This window comes from Panicum virgatum, chromosome 8N (genome assembly GCF_016808335.1).
Source record: "Panicum virgatum strain AP13 chromosome 8N, P.virgatum_v5, whole genome shotgun sequence".
NCBI lineage: Eukaryota > Viridiplantae > Streptophyta > Magnoliopsida > Poales > Poaceae > Panicum > Panicum virgatum.
Genome location: NC_053152.1, coordinates 36,489,624 through 36,509,294, shown reverse-complemented (window position 1 = coordinate 36,509,294; position 19,671 = coordinate 36,489,624). Strand labels below are relative to the sequence as shown.

Genomic DNA, 19,671 nt, shown 5'->3' with positions numbered 1-19,671 from the left:
ATCAGGTTTGACCTCGCAATGCTTCATGCGTGCTACGAAACCAGATGCAGCATGCTGCCGAACAGATTTATACAAGTCGGGCAGAGCCAGGCCTGTTTGTCGTGGTCAGGTAACAACGATGATTTCTTTAGAAATCAATGACACTGTTACACCATGTTCATCAAGTGAGGTGACACCAGTTTCCGATGGAGCTCACACCGGCGACTCCGGCAGCTAGCTCCGCCCCTGATACAAGTGACACTGCCCCATCCGTTCCTAGAGGCAGTGTGATCAGGCTGAACTCACCCCACATCACATGTCACCCAACTAATTCATGGGCCGCTGGGGAAGATGCAGGAAATGGCCACATGAACTCGTTATCCCAAAATATAACAAAGAGCATCATCGAGCTCAGCAGTCGCACGCAAAACTGTTGGCACACACCGGATGCAATTCCTAATCCCTCCTATTCCTAGTGCAACACACTCTGCATAATGCAAGTCTAAATCCAGTTCCTTGCTTCGTTTTTGGCATTTTGTCCCGGGCTTGCAAGCATTGAGAATAGAAAGAAGAAAAGGAGAGTAGCTACGTCAATTGCTTGTGATATATATATAGTCAGCTAAGGAGGCGATGCAATGGGGCCCTTCTATATACGTATGGGGTTGGTGTGTAACATTAGGAATATGAGGTTGGTGTGTGCAGTGCATTTGCTCGGTATTAATTAACCTTGACAGCGATCATATCACGATCTTGTTGTACGAAAGATCCCACCACTCAAGTGATTCAATTGGGAGTAGTACTCTACCTATACATATATATGCCAATTGGAGACGCAATAGCTCTCCACAAGGTGGCTATGGTGATCAGAGGTTCAGACTTCAGAGTGATGGCTTCCTCGTACATCCTTGTTGAGTGTTGACGCGGCTGCCTGCGATAACCAGAATGACAACTTCCTCTTGCGCCCGCGAATGCATCTGAAAAGTTCGTGTCAACAAAGATGGTGGCGAATTTCCTAAAAAAAAAAAGCTGGTGGCTAATCAGTGTGGCAGAACTGATTTCCAGCATTATTGTTGCTGAATTATCTGTCCGGTGTACCAAGTAAAGGCTAAACCGTGAAACCAGTTTAACCCTCCGGTTCATTCCAAACCGGGCAACATGGCTGCCTCCCGATTTGCGTCAGATTTTTTGACAAAAACTGCTTTAACCGGACCAGGTACAGGCCTGATGATTGCTGCACCCTGTTGTACGAAATGTATTACTCTGGGTTGCTTTGCATTGGCTTAACAATATCCGATGAACCTACTGTTAAGGAGACATTGATGAATATCTTACTAGCCATTCAGGCTGAGCTAATAATATGTACAAGAGGGACAATTTATGATACATCATACATGAAAACTAGTAACCCTACACCAAACTGAAATTACCTTGGCAGCTAGATATTTTATTGGCTACTGAAACTGAACCGCCGAGAAAAATATCATTTCCTTGGCGGGACTAATTAATAGCCAAAGATTGTATATTCCTTGGCGAGAAATGAGACCCGCCAACAAATTTTTTTCATTTTCTTAGCGATTTCGTTCGGCTACCAAGGAAATTGATCACCATTTTCTTGGTGGTTCAGTTAGGTAGCCAAGGAAATAGCGCATTTTCTTGGCAAAATATATAGCATATTTTCTTGGTGGTTGCCAGCCAAGAAAATAGTTGTTGATTACATGTTATGATTATTTTCACTTGAAGGTATACGACACTCACATACACACGAATACAAATGCTTCTGCATGAACATTCAATATAACATTGATGCAGCATCATTGTTCATGAAAATAATTTAGCTATAACTTTTCTGCAATAAGTTACTATTTTTTAGGAATTTAATGTATTTCTGCATATTTATTGAATTATTTTTCATTCCAACCACATGTGTTGTAAAAATGATATTAAAATTTCAAAAAATATATGTATGTGTGTATTCATACATTTCCATACCACATACAAATTTCTAAGGAAAATTTCAAATGTGTCCTCATCCCTCGTTGGAGCGGCGTAGCAGCGAGGCATTAGATGATTCATCCTCGGTGCCTCGCGAGCTGGACCAAGCCGATCGAGCCGACCTAGCTTTTCTGCACATTTCGTTAACAAGCTTAGCCGAGCTAGCTCGTTTGGATAACGAGCAGGGCTGAGCCGAGACGAACCAGCTCGTTATCCACCCCTACATGCCACACATATATCACCAGTGTTCATTATCCCTGTAGTGGTGTAATCAATGAGATTATCCACGATGTGGCCCACTGCAAGATAAAAAGCAACCTCTTCTTTCATGAAGCTCCTAGTCTCGTAGAATTTTTAGGTCCTTTGTGCTTCCATGAGTTTGCCAAGACAAAACAATGTCGAGATCGACAAGTATAACAAAAACAAAATTGGTTGTGAACCAAAGTTGGGTATCATGACGACTTTCATCAAAAAATTACCAATTATATTAATTACAAAGTTGCAAAACTCATTGAGAGCTACAATTTCATATATAATTTCTGTCCATCTGATTTTGTATGATTACATTATGAATTTTTAAGTAGAGCTACAAATTTGTATTGAATAGATTCCTAATGACAGTTTTTTAGGCAAGAGCAAACTATACGATTAAATAATATCACAGTCGATCGGTTTTTTGTGGCAAGAGCCGACTATGATAATGCCAATTACTTGAAGTAGAAAAAGTACGCCTTCTTTTGACCTCTTTTATAACTTTAAATGGATATTAGCATTTATTTTTCATCAACTCCATATACTATATATTGTGGAGTAATAACCCAACCATCAATGGTTACTCTAGTAATAATTTGCTTCATGCATGTCATGAATATTTGCTTCCCAGTAATTTCCACATCATGGAATTCTAGCAGTGCAATATGGGAGTGATTATAGACTTGAATTAATTACTCGAGAATCACGGCCAAGCTAAGCTCAACCCTCATTCATGGACTTGCATGTGACGATCCAAAAGGTTTGACCTCGTAATACTTCATGCGTGTGCTACGAAACCAGCTGCAGCAGGTTGTCGAACATATTCATACAAGTGACACCGCCCCACCCGATCCTGGAGGCAGCGTGATCAGGCTGAACTCACCCCACATCACATGGCACCCAACTGATACATGGGCCGCTAGGACAGATGCACTATATAAGAAAGCCTCATAGGAGGCGGTTTTTTTTCGTCTCCAAATTTGCGTCTCTGATGTGAAGTTATAGAAGATGCGGTTCACCTGCATTGGAGACACATTTTTTCAACCCGCATCTCCAATAACCCCTCACATAGGAGACACGGATTAGCAGCCTGCGTCTCCAATGACCTCACATAGGAGACGCGGATTGTTACTCGCGTCTCCTATGACTTCACGTAGGAGACGCGGGTTGGAAACCAGTGTCTCCTATGACAAATTAAAAAAAAGAAAAAAAGAAAGATAGGTGACCAAAATTGACAAAAAAGAATAGGCCATATATGCATCATAATTCCTCCTCTACTCACATATACATATGTTCATACATCTATGCTCATGCATACATTACAGTGGCTCCTCTAATCTTCTACCTTATTTTTAACAGTTCCTAAAGCCACCGATCTGAACTAGTACATAAGCTGATCCTAATGGCATTCTATGAGAACTAAATCTCGACTTGTCACTTTGAGCCATGCTGGTGAATACTAATTATGGGACCATGTGATAGTTTGATCTAGAAGTCGAGAAGCCAAAAGAAGTGTAAGCACTGCCTTGTGCATCTTCAAGAGACTCATCGCCACTGCCAAAGACAAAATAAAAAAAAGTAGTATTAGAGAGTAACATTGCAGCTATACTGATTTTAGATGTTAAGCAACGTTTAACAGCAGGTAATTTTCATAAATACGTCATAGACCTACTCAAATTTTATCAGATATTATTTTGTCACCTCAAGAATAAAAGCATGCAGCCTTACTATCTTAGGTCATTGGATTAGAAAATAGTCAAAAACAAGTCCAGCTGAAATGCTCCTAATAAATGTTACTTACCGTTACTCATTGCTAATTGCATCTCCAGAAAATGACCAATTGCGCATCTGAACATCAAATTCCACATCAATGAGATCAGTTATACCAGCTTTGATCTTCTGGCCTACTCTAACAGGACCTACACCCTCAGGAGTGCCTGCAGAAGTGCAGAGGAACAAATGAATTACCCACAAAAAGATTTCTGGTGAAAAACAAGCTAGACATAGAGAAAATGTCACTACCTGTTAGTATCACATCACCCTCCATTAATGTCATGATGGAACTGATATAACTGATTAGAAGAGGAATCTTGAATAGCATGTCATTTGTCGATCCCTTCTGTCTTCTTTCATCATCCACCTGGATACAATTGGTAGTCAATTGTGCACTGCATGATCTATAACTTCAGACAGAAATAAATACATTTCACACTGCAGATTTGCGCAGTTACCTTTGGCCAGAGCTCTAAATCATCAGGATTAGTGATAGCTGATTTGGATACCTGTTTGATGGACAAATTATCATGTCACTAGAATGGCATAGCCATGGAGAACATGGAAAACAGCAAAGATAAGGTGTATCTGTCCACCAACTGAACTGACTAACTTTAATGTGACATTGAGGTGTAATTGTAACAAGGGAATACATATGAATAAAAACTGAAGAAGAAGAATAAGACAACATGCGCAATTATAACTTAATTGCTGAAGTTTAGATGCAAGTCAAATGCGTTATGCATTACTAAAAAAAGAAGAATAAGACAACATGGATGATGGATCAGTAGCAGTTCAATTAAGGATTATGCCATAACACACTGGATTATGCCATAACACACTGGATGATAGGGTTACATGGATTCATTTCCCCAAAACAATTTGGTGATAGACTAATAAGAACAATAAATGAAATTGAGAATCCAGAAGAGAACAAATTAAATTTAGTTCATAATAGGTATTGATGTAACCAAACCATCTCAAAAATGAATTCTGAGATTACCCTTTCTTAGTGTTCAAGCCAGTTCCAACAGCAGTTCCACCTTGAGCAAGCTGCAAATCAATGCAAATGATCGGTATGTATTCATTTGAGGAGAACAAAATTTTTATAATACCTGGTACATCCCAGGTAATGTCCAATTAATTCGGTCACCTCGAGAGGGAAGGCCAAGGAGGAGGCGCTGGAGGGTGCCGCGAGGATGCGCGAGCACCGCCTTGCTGATTTTCTCAATGGGCTGGTGCAGTCAGACTCCTACATCTCGTCAAATGGGGGTGGGGCGCGGAGTGGGGAGGAGCGAGGTGGACGGCCGGCCGCCGCTGCAGGGCCCATCTTCCCCGGGCCGGTCACCACCGCAGGGGTGGGTCGGGGTTGTGGTGAGTGGTCAGCGACTGCGGTCGTGGCCCGGCGTGCGCGGTCAGCGGCGTCGGCGCCTGCGCGGGCGGTGAGGAGCCGATGAGCAGCGCGGATCTGGCCGCCGCCCTGAAGCCCTTCAGCTCGCCCCCATGGACCAGTCGCGCTGCTTGTTGACGGCCATTATTTCACGTTTTGACCGTCAACTTCTCTGAAATAAATCGAGTTTTGCACCATGTTCCATGCATATTTTATTTAATTCTAATATGTTCCACAAGTTTTGGATGAGTTATGCTTGTAGGAATCCACTGTCCAAAGATGGTCAAAATCAGAAAAAATCTTGGCCGCCCGGCACATTTCGTGCCGACCGGCCTAACACCTCCACATACATGGGTCCAATACTTTTATTGGAGCAATGTGATATGTTCATAAGGTTCCAGAACAAGGCGAACATCTCATATCCCGTTGGTGGACCCAGAAGGCACAAGGTTCAAGCCAAAGACTCACATGCCAGTGCCAGGAACGTCAAATGGGGAAACCACACATCCCAGATGCAATGTGGAGTGTTGATTTGCAACGTCGGCAAAACGGAGGGCTGAAAGGCTCCAGAGGCAGGACGCCTGGCCTACCCCAGGCCGCCCGGCCCCAGATTCTAGCATCTGAGGAAGATACCAGAAGAACCGACGTCCAGGAGGGATCAGGAGCCGCCCACGGAAGGTCGGTGGCCAGGTAGCACATTTCTAGGCCGGCCAGCCTAGGATGGGCCGTCTGCCCCCACCTTGCAGCGTCTCGGCTCCCAACTTCGCGTGGAAGTTAAGCACCGCCTCTACAGTTGTGTGCACCGGGCGCCACCTGAATTACGGGCCTTCTACCGACCTTGGAAGCCTATAAATAGAACTTTCCCCCTCACTTGTAAACACACACTCAAAGGAGCAATTCTATCTTCTCAAGTCTAGAGTAGGTTAGTAGTTGGGAGTTAAAGTCGAGTCGAGCTTGTCTCGGGGATCTGGAGTCGTCATCGGAGCTTGGTATAAGCTCTTGTATATTTTCCTTTGACTATTTTAATATAAGTAATCTTCTTTATTTTACTCGAGTCAGCTTTACTTTCCGCAAGTATTTATCTTTCCAAGTACTAGTACTTGTCTGCGAAAGTAAGTTTTACCTCTAGTCCAGTTTAAGTTCTCTTTCTTGCTTTGTCAGAGTTAGTCTTACGGGTTTTCTCGCCCGTACTAGTGTAACTCAAGTTAGCTCACTAGGTTGAGGGGGATTTCTATTGAAAGCCTTAAGAGAAATCCTAGTACCGAGAGCAAACGTGGTGTCTGACTCAGTGCTAGCTAGAAAGTGTGTTCCATCCCACGGCACCGCAGTGGTAGGCGGCAAGCGGTGACAACCTTGTCCATCCCTCGTAGTCCACCACGTTCGGGTGCTTTCATAGCAGTAGTTGCCGAAGGAACGTTGGGCCCCTTCTCACCCCTGTCTGAGCTCTTCTCTTAGGCCGCCGAAGTAAGCACCTGGTTCCGACATCAAGATAGAAGCTTAGATTAGTTCTAGTGAGGCTAGCTTAGTAGTGTAGAAGTGTTTCAGGAGTTCTTTCTCGCTCGTTGTCCTCCCAGCTGCTACCCCTCTAAGGTATAGAATCTCCTGTGTGTCAAGCGGTCATAGACTGGCCATTTATCTTACCCGTTATCTGGCTTACCCCTGCTGGATTAGTCGATCGATAAACTCAGTAAAGGTTGACACTATAATTTACGATACACTTTACCATAGTGCTTCCCTGAGGATTTCACGATACCCCGGAATACTCCGAGGTGAAGTGCTACACCGGTGAATTCTGTGCGTTTGCAGAATACCTATTCAGATTGAGCATAAGAGACTCCAATAAGCATTTCTGGAGCCGTTGCCAGGGAAGTAATTGGCTAAAGTTATCATATAATTGAGTGAAAATTTTTACTGTTTTATTACCTCTAGTTTTAGCAGGCTTACCATTGCTCTCTCTCTCTCTCTCGTTTATTCGATGCAGAGCAGTGCATGACCGGTTTTGATCTACCATCCAACTTCGATCCGAATCCTCAGAGAATTGGGTGAATTGTGAGACACCACATCGTCCCACCCCAAAAGAAACCCACTTGGAATCCTCGTTTGTCAGTCTCAGCACCACCCATGGCCAAGACTCTCAGGCAGTACTCGGCCCCGTCCAGCAGCCACATCCCTACTAGACAGAACAATGACCAAGGCAACGATTGCTTTAAGCTTAAATCGGGACTGGTGAACATGGTTCAATTGAGTCCATTCTATGGCAAGGCATCAGAAGATGCCAACGCTCACCTTCAGAATTTCCTGGGAGTGAGCAGTACTATCAACCCAAGAGGTGCCACGATGGATAATGTCCGTCTCCGGCTGTTCCTGTTCTCCTTGCTAGGCAAGGCGAAGATGTGGTTCTACACCAACAAAGCAGACTTCACCACATGGGAAGCTTGCTCCAATGCATTTCTGACGAAATATTTTCCGGTGGCAAAACCAACGCCCTCCGAGGTAAAATCTCTGGATTTCAGCAGCTCCCGGATGAAGCCATTCCGGAAGGTTGGGAGAGATTCCAGGAATATATCGCAGCATGGCCCCACCACGACATGGAGGAATGGCTGATCATTCAGAGTTTCTTCAATGGCCTGAACACACCAGCCCAGAACCACATCGATGCAGCTTCATGTGGTTCCTTCCTTTCACTCAGCGTCAATGCAGCGAAAGTGCTGGTAGAGAAGATTGCTTCCAACTAGAGATGGAAAGGTGAAAGGCAGCAACAACCCCGCAAGGGAATCCATCATATCGACAGTATCGATATGCTTGCTGCTAAGATGGACCTTCTCATGAAGAAGTTGGAGTCTCCGCACCAGGAGGCCAACCAGGTTATGGATTCTCGCATGACATGCGAGACTTGTGGAGAAACTGGACACACGGGCAACTCTAGCCCGATCACTCAGGAGGAAGCTTACTTCGTTGGAGCGGACAACTCCAACAACTCTGGCTTCCGTCCTCAGTAGGGTTGGAATTCCAAACCCAACCTCCCCTTCGGTCAGCAGCATGGTATGAACTTTAATAACAATGTTCAGCCTACTCTAAAGAACCTAGTTTATGGCTAGAAACAAATTAATGATAACATTAGTTAGAAATTCCTTGCTAATGATAAAATCTTGAAATCTTTGGCTGGACAACTAGAGGGCATAAATTCTGTTATTAAAAACCAGTTGAGCTTTAATAAAATGATAGAAACTCAGGTTGCTCAACTAGCCTCATCTTGTCCTAACAATAACTCGGGATAACTTCCTGGGCAACTAGAAGTTCCTCCTAAGGAGAATGTTAGTGCAGTGACTACGGGGACATGTAAGTCCATGCAAGAACCACCATACCCTAAAGATGTAGGATCTCGGTGGAAAGCCGTACCCGCCAGCAATACCTCTGCTGTAGACGAGGATCAGGAGGAGGCCGAGGAGTCCAACACAACTGCTGCCCAGGAGGAAACCGTGGAACCCCCTAGAACTTCACAGGAGTTTCATGACACTACTACCTTACCATTTTCGGAACGGATAAGGGAGCCGGTGGCCGACGAGCAATTCGGCAAGTTCGTCGAGGTAATAAAGAAGTTGTATGTCAATATACCGCTTCTTGACGCTATGCAGGTCCCAACCTATGCCAAGTACATCAAAGATATACTTTGTAACAAGAGAAGCCTGCCCACCACCGAGGTCGTGCAACTCACAGAGGAGTGTAGCGCAGCTATACTCGATCCTCTCTTGGAGAAAAAGAAAGATCCAGGATGCCCCACAATCACATGTTCAATCGGGAGTCAACATTTTTCACACGCTCTTTGCGATCTGGGAGCAAGCGTCAGCGTCATGCCTAAGGTAGTTTACGATAAACTAAATTATCACGAGCTTGCCCCTACTGCCATGTGCTTGCAGCTAGCGGATCAAATGGTCTGTTACCCCGCAGGAATTGCAGAGAACGTCCCAGTTAAAATCTGGAACTTCTTTATTCCCGTCGATTTCGTCATCCTCGACATGGAAGTCGACGCCAAGACGCCTCTCATTCTGTGAAGGCTGTTCTTGAGTACCACAAATGCACACATTGATGTCATTGCCGGAGAGATCCAGATTAATATCAATGGGCAGATAGAGAAGTACGCCTTCAGACCGAAGGTCGAACAATGTTCCCAGGTCAAGATGTTTAACTGAAAGAAATCCGAGAAAGAGTAGGAGAAACCATCAACACCCACAATCGAAATCCTTGCTAAGCTCTTGGAACGGCTAAGAATCGACAAGGAGATCAGAGTGCATAACTACATGAATGCAAGACGACGAATCCTTCACAGAGAATTCGAGGAATCGGAGGCAAAAGCGATCAAAACAAAACCCGCCACCAAGAAGGAATGGCGGAGAAAAGTGTCTTCGTCTGGAACTCCATCCGGCGACGACAACAAAACCCGAGGTATGGAGAGTCCCGCTCCGGACTTGAAACCCGAGCTATCGCCATGAGAATCATGGTACGTATCCACCCCTGCATTTGCATATAGGATTGTTTAAATTTCTTGCGTAATCTTTCTTTCCCAAGTCATAGCATGTTTAATTCTTTAAACCAAGATTTAAATTTTTGTTTTGCATCAATTATCTTTGCATATAAAAAACGGCCAAAGTGTAGGCCGGCCGGCCCCACTTTCTTTTGGTCAGTGGGCAGCAGGATTCAGAGGTTTGGAGTGCGTCAGAAGCAAGGTGAGGTGGCCGACACTTCTCACATGGGGGAGACAGGCCAGCCGGCCTCATTATGGCCGCCCGGCACCCCTCCTCCGCTCATGTCCCGTCATCGGCAACCAGAGCACTCCCACCAGTAGGTCTACGAGCTAGGCAACGACGTGGATGAAGGGAGGCCGTGGGAAGTACCGCCCGGCACAATACTGGCCGGCCGGCCTAGCCCTTGCACGCCTCTATAAAAGCCGCCACACCATCGTCATTCTCACACTATCGCTCTGAGTACGTAGGCCACTCTCCTGAGCATACTTTCTCTCTTCCTCTCTCTGAGTTTTCTTGCCTAATGAAGATCTTAGGAGTTAATTAAGTTAAGAAACTCAAGTGCTAGCCCCACAAAAATAGTAGTAGTGCTGAGATTAGCTCAACACTAATCCAATAAAAATTAGTAGTAACCCTCTCTTAAAATCAAAATCACAAAAATATTTCCCGTTGAATAAACAAGCTCTGTACGAAGAACGATTTGTGGTGGATTGATCCCCACAAGAACGACTAAGCACTGACCCCTCCGATTATTCTTCCTTGCATATTCTTTGCACTAATCTTTTGCAGGAGTCATGTTGGTCTGGGGGAACATCCAGAACAAGGTGAAGAAGCTCGGCACATCATCCCGATCCCAGAGTTCGCGAGCGTCATCAGGCTCCCGGGATGACATGTCGGTGGACTCTGTTCGCCGACCGTCACGATCCCAGGAAGAAGAGGAGGAAGCCCCTGCCTCTCCACCAGTCCTGAGGCCCCTTCTCAAAATTAGAATTCTGACCTCGGTTGATCAGATCGTTGTCCAGACTGATTATGAGCGGGACGCCCTCGAACTGTTGAAGAAGCAGTCGTACGGCCATGCCAAGTGGTTCGATACAGAATTCCTCATGATGGCGGGACTCCGCCAGGACATGAACCTCGCATTCACGGCTGTGGGATAGTTGCGCTTCGCTGACATCACCGAACCAGGTTCGCACCTTCTCACCATGGAATTTTTATCAATGCAACATGTCGAAACCGTTCGAAAAGAAACTAAAATCCACTTCCGCTTTTTCAATGAGTTCTTTGAGATGCCAACCAAAGGCTTTAGTAATGCACTAGGCTTCAGTAAGAAATGCATATTAGAAGCTAATGCAATAACAGATGAACTTGAGTACGACCGTAGTGCTTGGTGGAGCGAAATCTCAGAAGAACCAGTGAGTAGAACTTACTCGATGTACATACAGATAGAGTAATATGCTATGCGCAGGGTACCTGCAGAGGGAAAACATCGACACAACTCCTGATCCACCGAGCCTCAGTATTAAGCTTTGCTCGAGGACGAGCAAAAGTTTAAGCTTGGGGGGTGTTGACGGCCATTATTTCATGTTTTGACCGTCAACTTCTCGGAAATAAATCGAGTTTTTCACCATGTTCCATGCATATCTTATTTAATTCTAATAAGTTCCACAAGTTTTGGATGAGTTGTGCTTGCAGGAATCCACTGTCCAAAGATGGTCAAAAACAGAGAAAATCTTGGCCGCCCGGCACATTCCGTGCCGACCAGCCTGACACCTCCACATGCATGGGTCCAATACTTTTACCGGAGCAATGTGACACATTCATAAGGTTCCAGAACAAGGTGAACATCTCATATCCTATCGGTGGACCCGGAAGGCACAAGGTTCAAGCAAAAGACCCACATGCCATTGCTAAGAACGTCAAATGGGGAAACCACCCATCCCAGAGGCAATGTGGAGTGTTGATTTGCAACGTCGGCAAAACGGAGGGCTGAAAGGTTCCAGAGGCAGGCTGCTCGGCCTACCCCAGTCCGCTCGGCCCCAGATTCTAGCATCTGAGGAAGATACCCGAAGAACCGACGTCCAGGAAGTATCAGGAGCCGCCCATGGAAGGTCGGTGGCCAGGTGGCACATTCCTAGGCCGGCCGGCCTAGGATGGGCCACCCGGCCTCACCTTACAACGTCTCGGCTCCCGGCTTCACGTGGAAGTTAAGCACCGCCTCTACAGTTGCGTGCACCGGGCGCTACCTGAATTACTGGCCTTCTACCGACCATGGAAGCCTATAAATAGCACCCTCCCCCTCACTTGTAAACACACACTCAAAGGAGCAATTCTCTGTTCTCAAGTCTAGATTAGGTTAGTAGTTGGGAGTTAGAGTCGAGTCGAGCTTGTCTCGGGGATCAGGAGTCGTCATCGGAGCTCGGTATAAGCTCTTGTATCTTTTCCTTTGACTATTTTAATATAAGTTATCTTCTTTATTTTACTCGAGTCAGCTTTACTTTCCGCAAGTATTTATCTTTCCATATACTAGTACTTGTTTGCGAAAGTAAGTTTTACCTCTAGTCCAGTTTAAGTTGTCTTTCTTGCTTTGTCGGAGTTAGTCTTACGGGTTTTCTCGCCCGTACTAGTGTAACTCAAATTAGTTCACTAGGTTGAGGGGGATTTCTCTTGAAGGCCCCAAGAGAAATCCTAGTACTGAGAGCAGACGTGGTGTCTGACTCAGTGCTAGCTAGAAAATGTGTTCCACCCCACTGCACCGTAGTGGTAGGCGACAAGTGGTGACAGCCTTGTCCGTCCCTCGTAGTCCACCACGTCCCTCAGTTGCCGAAGGATTGTTGGGCCCCTTCTCACCCCTGTCTGAGGTCTTCTTTTAGGCCGCCAAAGTAAGCTCCTGATTCCGACATCAAGATAGAAGCTTAGATTAGTTCTAATGAGGCTAGCTCAGTACTTTAGAAGTGTTTCAGGAGTCCTTTCTCACTCGTTGCCTTCCCAGCTGCTACCTCTCTAAGGTATAGAATCTCCTGTGTGTCAAGCGGTCATAGACTGGCCATTTATCTTACCCGTTTTCTGGCTTACCCCTACTGAATTAGTCGGTCGATAAAGTCAGTAAAGGTCGACACTAAAATTTATGATACACTTTACCATAGTGCTTCCATGAGGATTTCACGATACCCCGGAATACTCTGAGGTGAAGTGCTACACCGGTGAATTCTATGCGCTTGCAGAATACCTATTCAGATTGAGCATAAGAGACACCAACAAGCATTTTCGGCGCCATTGTCGGGGAAGCAATTGGCCAAAATTATTGTATAATTGAGTGAAAAACTTTACTATTTTATAACCGCTAGTTTTAGCGGGCTTACCATTGCTCTCTCTCTTGTTTATTCGATGCAGAGCAGTGCATGACCGGTTTTGATCTACCATCCAACTTCGATCCAAATCCTCAGAGAATTGGGCGAATTGTGAGACGCCGCATCGTCCCACCCCAGAAGAAACCCACTTAGAATCCTTGTTTGTCAGTCTCAGCACCACCCATGGCCAAGACTCTCTAGCAGTACTCGACCCCATCCAGTAGCCACATCCCTACTGGACTGAATAATGACCAAGGCAACGATGGCTTTGAGCTTAAATCGGAACTGGTGAATGTGGTTCAAGCAAGTCCATTCTGTGGCAAGGCATCAGAAGATGTCAACGCTCACCTTCAAAATTTCCTGGAATTGAGCAGTACTATAAACCCTAGAGGTACCACGATGGATAATGTCTGTCTTCGGCTGTTCCTGTTCTCCTTGCTAGGCAAGGCGAAGACATGGTTCTACACCAATAAAGCTTGCTCCAATGCATTCCTGATGAAATATTTTCCGGTGGGCAAAACCAACGCCCTCCGAGGTAAAATCTCTGGATTTCAGTAGGTCCTGGATGAAGCCACTCCGGAAGGTTGGGAGAGATTCCAGGAATACATCGCAGCATGACCCCACCATGGCATGGAGGAATGGCTGATCATTCAAAGTTTCTTCAATGGCCTGAACACACCAGCCCTAAACCACATCGATGCAGCATCAGGTGGTTCCTTCCTTTCACTCAGTGTCAATGCAGCGAAAGCGCTGGTAGAGAAGATTGCTTCCAACTAGAGTTGGAAAGGCGAAAGGCAACAACAGCCCCACAAGGGAATCCATCATATCGACAGGATCGATATGCTTGCTGCCAAGATGGACCTTCTCATGAAGAAGGTGGAGTCTCCGCACCAGGAGGCCAACTAGGTTATGGATTCTCGCATGACATGTGAAACTTGTGGAGAAACTGGACACACGGGCAACTCTTGCCCGATCACTCAGGAGGAAGCTCACTTCATTGGAGCGAACAACTCCAACAACTCTAGTAGGTGTGATTTTCTTTTAGATTTAGATGAGTATGTGGATAGTAGAAATTTTTAAAATGAGTGTAGACACTTCATGTGATTTACTTGTATATATGACCATATTGTGGATAGTTGATTTTTGTATTAATGAATGAATTAATGAAATGAGTATAATAGAATTTTTTGTATTATGAATGGATTATTTTGACACTCTAGTGATGTATTTATTCAAGCTCGCATTGAAACCATCTAGAAGCTTAAAAAATCTTTATTTCGAAACAAGTATACGTTGTTAATCTCCATCCAACGGTGTTGGAACTGTATTTCGGTGATACACGATGCGCTATAAGGATGTCGCCAATGGGTTGGTCGCAACACCAGCACTTCCGTTTGATACGCACGCAGCATTTGGCACACTCAGCGTGGCCATTGTTGCACTGAGAGCATATCAACGAGCATGCTACCTATGCCAAGTGCTGCGTTCCTATCAACCGTAAATGTTGGTGTTGCGACTGGCCTATTGGTGACATCCTTGTACCACACCGTGTCCCTCCGAAAGGCAGTGTCATCACCGCAGGGTCGAGGTTACCGACATATATATTTTCCAAAATAAAGTTTTTTTCTTCTAGATGGTTTTTGGATATTGAAAATAGTGATCGCCTGAAACTGATGGGTGTCAAAATAATTAGGTGTTATAGAGATGATTTATTTTAAATGTTGTTTTTATATATGCATACTTGTTACTACCAAGTGTGAACTATAAACGAATTAGTGTTACTATTGGGGCATTAGTCACATCGTGCCTGCAATGTCACAACTTTTTCTAGACCCTTCATTATGTAGATAGGGTGAGGCCAGGAGCGATGAAGAATAAGGGTTTAGGCAGAGCAGCGACATTGGAAGGCACACAATGACGACTAATGCCTCAATAGCAACTCTAATTTATTTACATTTCAGACTTGGTGATAACAAGTGTACACTTTAATTGTAATTGTGAGAGTAATTATTGAGAATTATTTCAATTAATTAGAGATTTATTTCAAATAATTTATTCAGGTTATTCTGAATGAGAGTTAATGTGATTTTGTATTGTAGATCTTAGACACTTACCAGCAAGTATGAAATGTAAATGAATTAATGTTTGCAGTTGGAGCATTAGTCACATCATGCCTGCTATATCGCAACTCTTTCTAGACCCTTCATTATGTAGATAGGGTGAGGCCACGAGCGACGAAGAATAAGGGCTTAGACAGAGTTGCGACATTGCACAGCACACAATGATGACTAATGCCTCAATTGCAACTCTAATTTGTTTACATTTCAGATTTTATGCTAAGTGCCCTTGAAACTCGAATATGAGGATATAATAATGTACATATTTTAATTGTTTTTGTGAGAGTAATTATTGTTGTTTTGTATATGATTTAATTGTAATTGTAAGAGTAATTAATATATACATTTTAGAAATGCCATTGCAACATGATGCTTTCGAGCGCCGTGCGTCCGCTCGGGCGGCGGTACGCAATCAATTGAAGTGCACTGGACATTCCCTTGAGTTCCGTCCTGAAGATCGTGTTGGTCTTGTGAGCGGTGGTATTGGTCGTTGGATTAAGAAAGCGTTTTACTACTTCACAATTTCAAAATCAGATCGTAAATTTCAGCGTGAGTTTAATGTTGAATTGCACGTTATGGATGATGATCGTTGTACGTGCGCCGTGCGTCGCCCTGGCCCTACCGGCTGCAGCGCCCGGCAGTGCGCCGCCGGCCGGCGCCACCCTAATGTGGATTATTTGTTTAAATTTGTTTAGAAATTCATTTAAATATGGATTATTTGCTTAAATTTGAAATTATGGATTATACTTGATTAAATTTGTTTAGAAATATGTTGTAAAATATAGATTATTTGTTAATTTGTTTAATTTTGATGACAATTAGGGTGTTAATTACTTTTGAAATTATATTATTTAGAGTTCATGTTATTTAGAGTGAAATCATAATTTGTTGTTTAGAGTGAAATCATAATTTGTTGTGTAAATTAAGGTATATTTAATTTTTAAATGTATGAATGTGTATGTATGTGTAAAGTTAGTTTAAATTACTTTTAAATATTTCATGTATATTTCTTGAATTACTTAGAGAATATTTCTCGACCTCGTCCATCGATCGGTGCTTAGTGAAAAAACCATCTAGAATATTTCATATATAGAATATTTCATGTATATTTCTTGAATTACTTAGAGAATATTTCTCAACCTCGTCCATCAATCGGTACTTAATGAAAAAACCATCTAGAATATTTCATATATACAATATTTCAAGTATATTTCTTGAATTACTTAGAGAATATTTCTTGACCTCGTCCATCGATTGGTACTTAGTGAAATTATCAATAGAATATTTCATTTATATTTCTTGAATTACTTAGAGAATATTTCTCGACCTCGTCTATCGATCGGTACTTAGTGACAAAACCATCCAGAATATTTCATGTATATTTCTTGAATTACTTAGAGAATTATTCAGTGAATTACTTAGAGAATTATTCAGTAAAATACATGGTGAGTTAATTACTGAATTTCCTTATATGTTTTAGTTAAGATGGACCCGCAACAACAAGAAGTAGATGAACAATTCTTGATGGATATGATTGCCGAAGGTGGCCAAGAAGGAAATGCTGCTGAACAAGTTGATGATGGTAGCAATACCGACACATATTTGAATATGTCTGGTGATGGATGTGAGCCACCATCCGGAGATGATGACGCTGCTGCTGACCAAGATGCTAATGTACATATCATAACTGCATCACTTGTATTCAAATTATATTTACATCCAGTATTGACATGTATATATGATATATGTGCATGAAATTTCTATAGCCGTCTGGATCATCTTCGCAGCAGAAAAAGATGAAGCGAGGTCCGACAAAGAAATTAGAAGGCCGGTACATTATAATGGAGGTAGCTCCAGATGGTGAACCGATCGCTCCAGTAGCTGCCACCAAAAAGTACATAAGACAATCCAGATGTATTGTCAGGGACCACATACCGATCAGCTTCAGGCTATGGAAAGCTAACAATCCAAGGGAGCGAATGGATGCGATACCCGACAGAGAAAATGAATGGTGCTGGCAGGAGCTAAAGAAGAACTTCACTGTTCCAGCTGAATCAGAAGAGATATGCAAGTGCTGGACCCTGAGCAAGATGGCTGAACAGCTGTAGTCATTCAAGAAAACTTTGACGAATAAATATATCAAGACCGAGACCACGCCTGTGTTTACCGGCGAGCTCGAAAAGCTAAAGGATAACTGGGATGCATTTGTGCAATACAAGACTTCTGAGCTTGGGATTCAGAAGGTGCAGAAGTCCAAAGATAATTCCTCGAAGAAAGTGTACCATCACACTAGGACAAGGAGGCTACAAGCTTGCAATACCCAAATGGGAGAAAATGGAGCAGGATCTGCTTGACAGAGGTATCCAACCTGCGACCATGAACTGGCCTGAAAGATCAAGGACCTGGTTTTATGGTCAAGGGGGAAGCTTGGGCCCAGTGACTGGGGCCTGCATCTATGGGCCAAACATCCAGCTAGCAGCCCAGAGATTACAGGAGGCCATACAAGCAGTGACTGTGGGAACATTCCAGCCGGATAGAGAGAGATGAGTTGACTTACGCCCTTGGGATTCTAGAACATTCGGGCCGCACACGAGGCAAAGGCGTGGTTCCGTGGAAGTATGGGTTCAGGGGTTACATTGAAGCATATAGAAGTCGGCAAAGAAGAAAGAATGATGGGTGGGAGCACTTGCGAAGGTAAGAGGACCAGCAACAGCAACAGCAAGCGCAACCGGTGCCTCCAGAGCCTATTGTCGCAGTCGATCATCTGTCTCAGTGGAAAAGTAGCTGCGCTTCCACTGACGTCCCTGTTGAGACAACGGGAATACTGGCCGCAGTTGAAGCGACGGCCCCGTAGTGGTTTCCAGTGGATGAGATCACCCAGCGGACACCTTGTGACCTGAAGACTGCCATTAAGAACTTAATGTTTACTGTTCCGTATGGTACCGCCATGCCAACCCAATCATGCGACGTGTATGTTGGCACTCCTTAGCCTAACAAATTACTCCGCAAGCGCACAGAGACCGATTGTAGCTTTAACCAGGGAGTATACCTAGGATATCGAATCCAAGGAACGGTAAACTTCGACCAAACTTAGAGATCTTCAACCGGACACAACAGCGAGAAGAAGATAAAGGGAAGAGGGCCTAACTCTAGATAACCTACTACTCTGACTAGTCGACGATCTAACTACTGACTTGATCTGCTTCGGTGGCTGGAAGAGGAAGGACTTCAGACAGGGATGAGAGGGGAGTCCAACAACAACCTGCAACTACTGCTATGAAAACACCCGAACGTGGTGGACTACGAAGGACGGATAGTGCTGTCACCACCTACTGACTACCACAACAGTTCCGTGGGGTGGAACACAACCTGAGATAACTACCAAGCCTGGGCACCACGCCCACAGCTCTCGAGCTACTTGCTCCTACCGTGTACTTATATAGAAAGCAACCCCAAATAAGCAAAACTTGCTACTTACGCAGACTTAGGATCCCGCAGATCAAAGTAAGTACTTAAACAAGTAACTAATATAGAAAGTAAAGCTAGCGAGAAACTGAAGTTGAGACAAGGAACTTACTCAAGTATATTCCTCCGAGGTGGATACATGAGTGGAGTAAGACCGAGAAGACTCGAGTCCGCTCCTTTCAGCTCAGCTTTCACCAGAGCACTCACCTCACTCTCTTCCTACTCAACACAAGAGTGTAACAAGAGACTTTCTTCTCTAATGGATGGGTGTGTTACAAGAGGGGGTCTTGTGCTCTATTTATACTACTCTATGGTCGGTACTGAGCTGAGCGTCAGTTGCACGCAGGTAAGTTAGTTGTGCTTGTCTTTCACGCCAAGGGAGAGCATCAGAGGCTGCCAGGTTGGGCCGGCCGGCCTCCCCTAGGCCGGCCGGCCTGGGGATGTGGCCATCTGGTCACCGTCTTTGCATGGACGCTTTGGATCTCCTCCTAAAGTCGGTGGTGGTTGCGTAGCTCCAACGGAGACAGTTAGAGGCCGGTCGGCCTCTCCTAGGCCGGCCGGCCTGGCTCCGGCTCGGCTCGGGCTTCCGTCGCTCTGGCATGTTGCTCTCAAGGCCCACATTGCTCCTCAAGTTGAGTTGGGTTCTGACTCTTCGTGTTGTCATTGGATTTAGGTTCAACTCCACTTGGTTCAAGCCTTTCGGCCATGACTTGTGAATTCTGCCTAAACCTCATTGGTGTGACTTGATCTTGTGCTCAAGCCATGTTCTACAAAGTTGCACGGCAAAATGTTGCAGGGGTAGGCTGGCCAGCCTGGCCTAGGCCGGGTGGCCTGGG

The 19,671-nt window shown here is 44.5% G+C and overlaps 1 protein-coding gene and 2 non-coding genes across 3 annotated transcripts; all 3 read right to left on the bottom strand.

Annotated features, from left to right (window-relative positions):
• Positions 1-4,026: 4,026 nt before the first annotated feature.
• Positions 4,027-5,120, bottom strand: LOC120684998 (probable acylpyruvase FAHD2, mitochondrial). Its single transcript, XM_039966850.1, has 4 exons — positions 5,112-5,120; positions 4,455-4,505; positions 4,246-4,363; positions 4,027-4,160 (listed from the first exon to the last, which is right to left on the bottom strand). Exons 1-4 carry the CDS (start codon positions 5,118-5,120, stop codon positions 4,027-4,029), a joined length of 312 nt encoding a protein of 103 aa, XP_039822784.1.
• Positions 5,121-7,869: 2,749 nt separating this feature from the next.
• LOC120687074 lies at positions 7,870-7,976 on the bottom strand. Its single transcript, XR_005680574.1, has one exon. It is a non-coding gene; the product is annotated as a small nucleolar RNA R71 (small nucleolar RNA).
• Positions 7,977-13,778: 5,802 nt separating this feature from the next.
• LOC120687032 lies at positions 13,779-13,885 on the bottom strand. The gene has a single exon (XR_005680535.1). It is a non-coding gene; the product is annotated as a small nucleolar RNA R71 (small nucleolar RNA).
• Between the last annotated feature and the right edge of the window lie 5,786 nt (positions 13,886-19,671).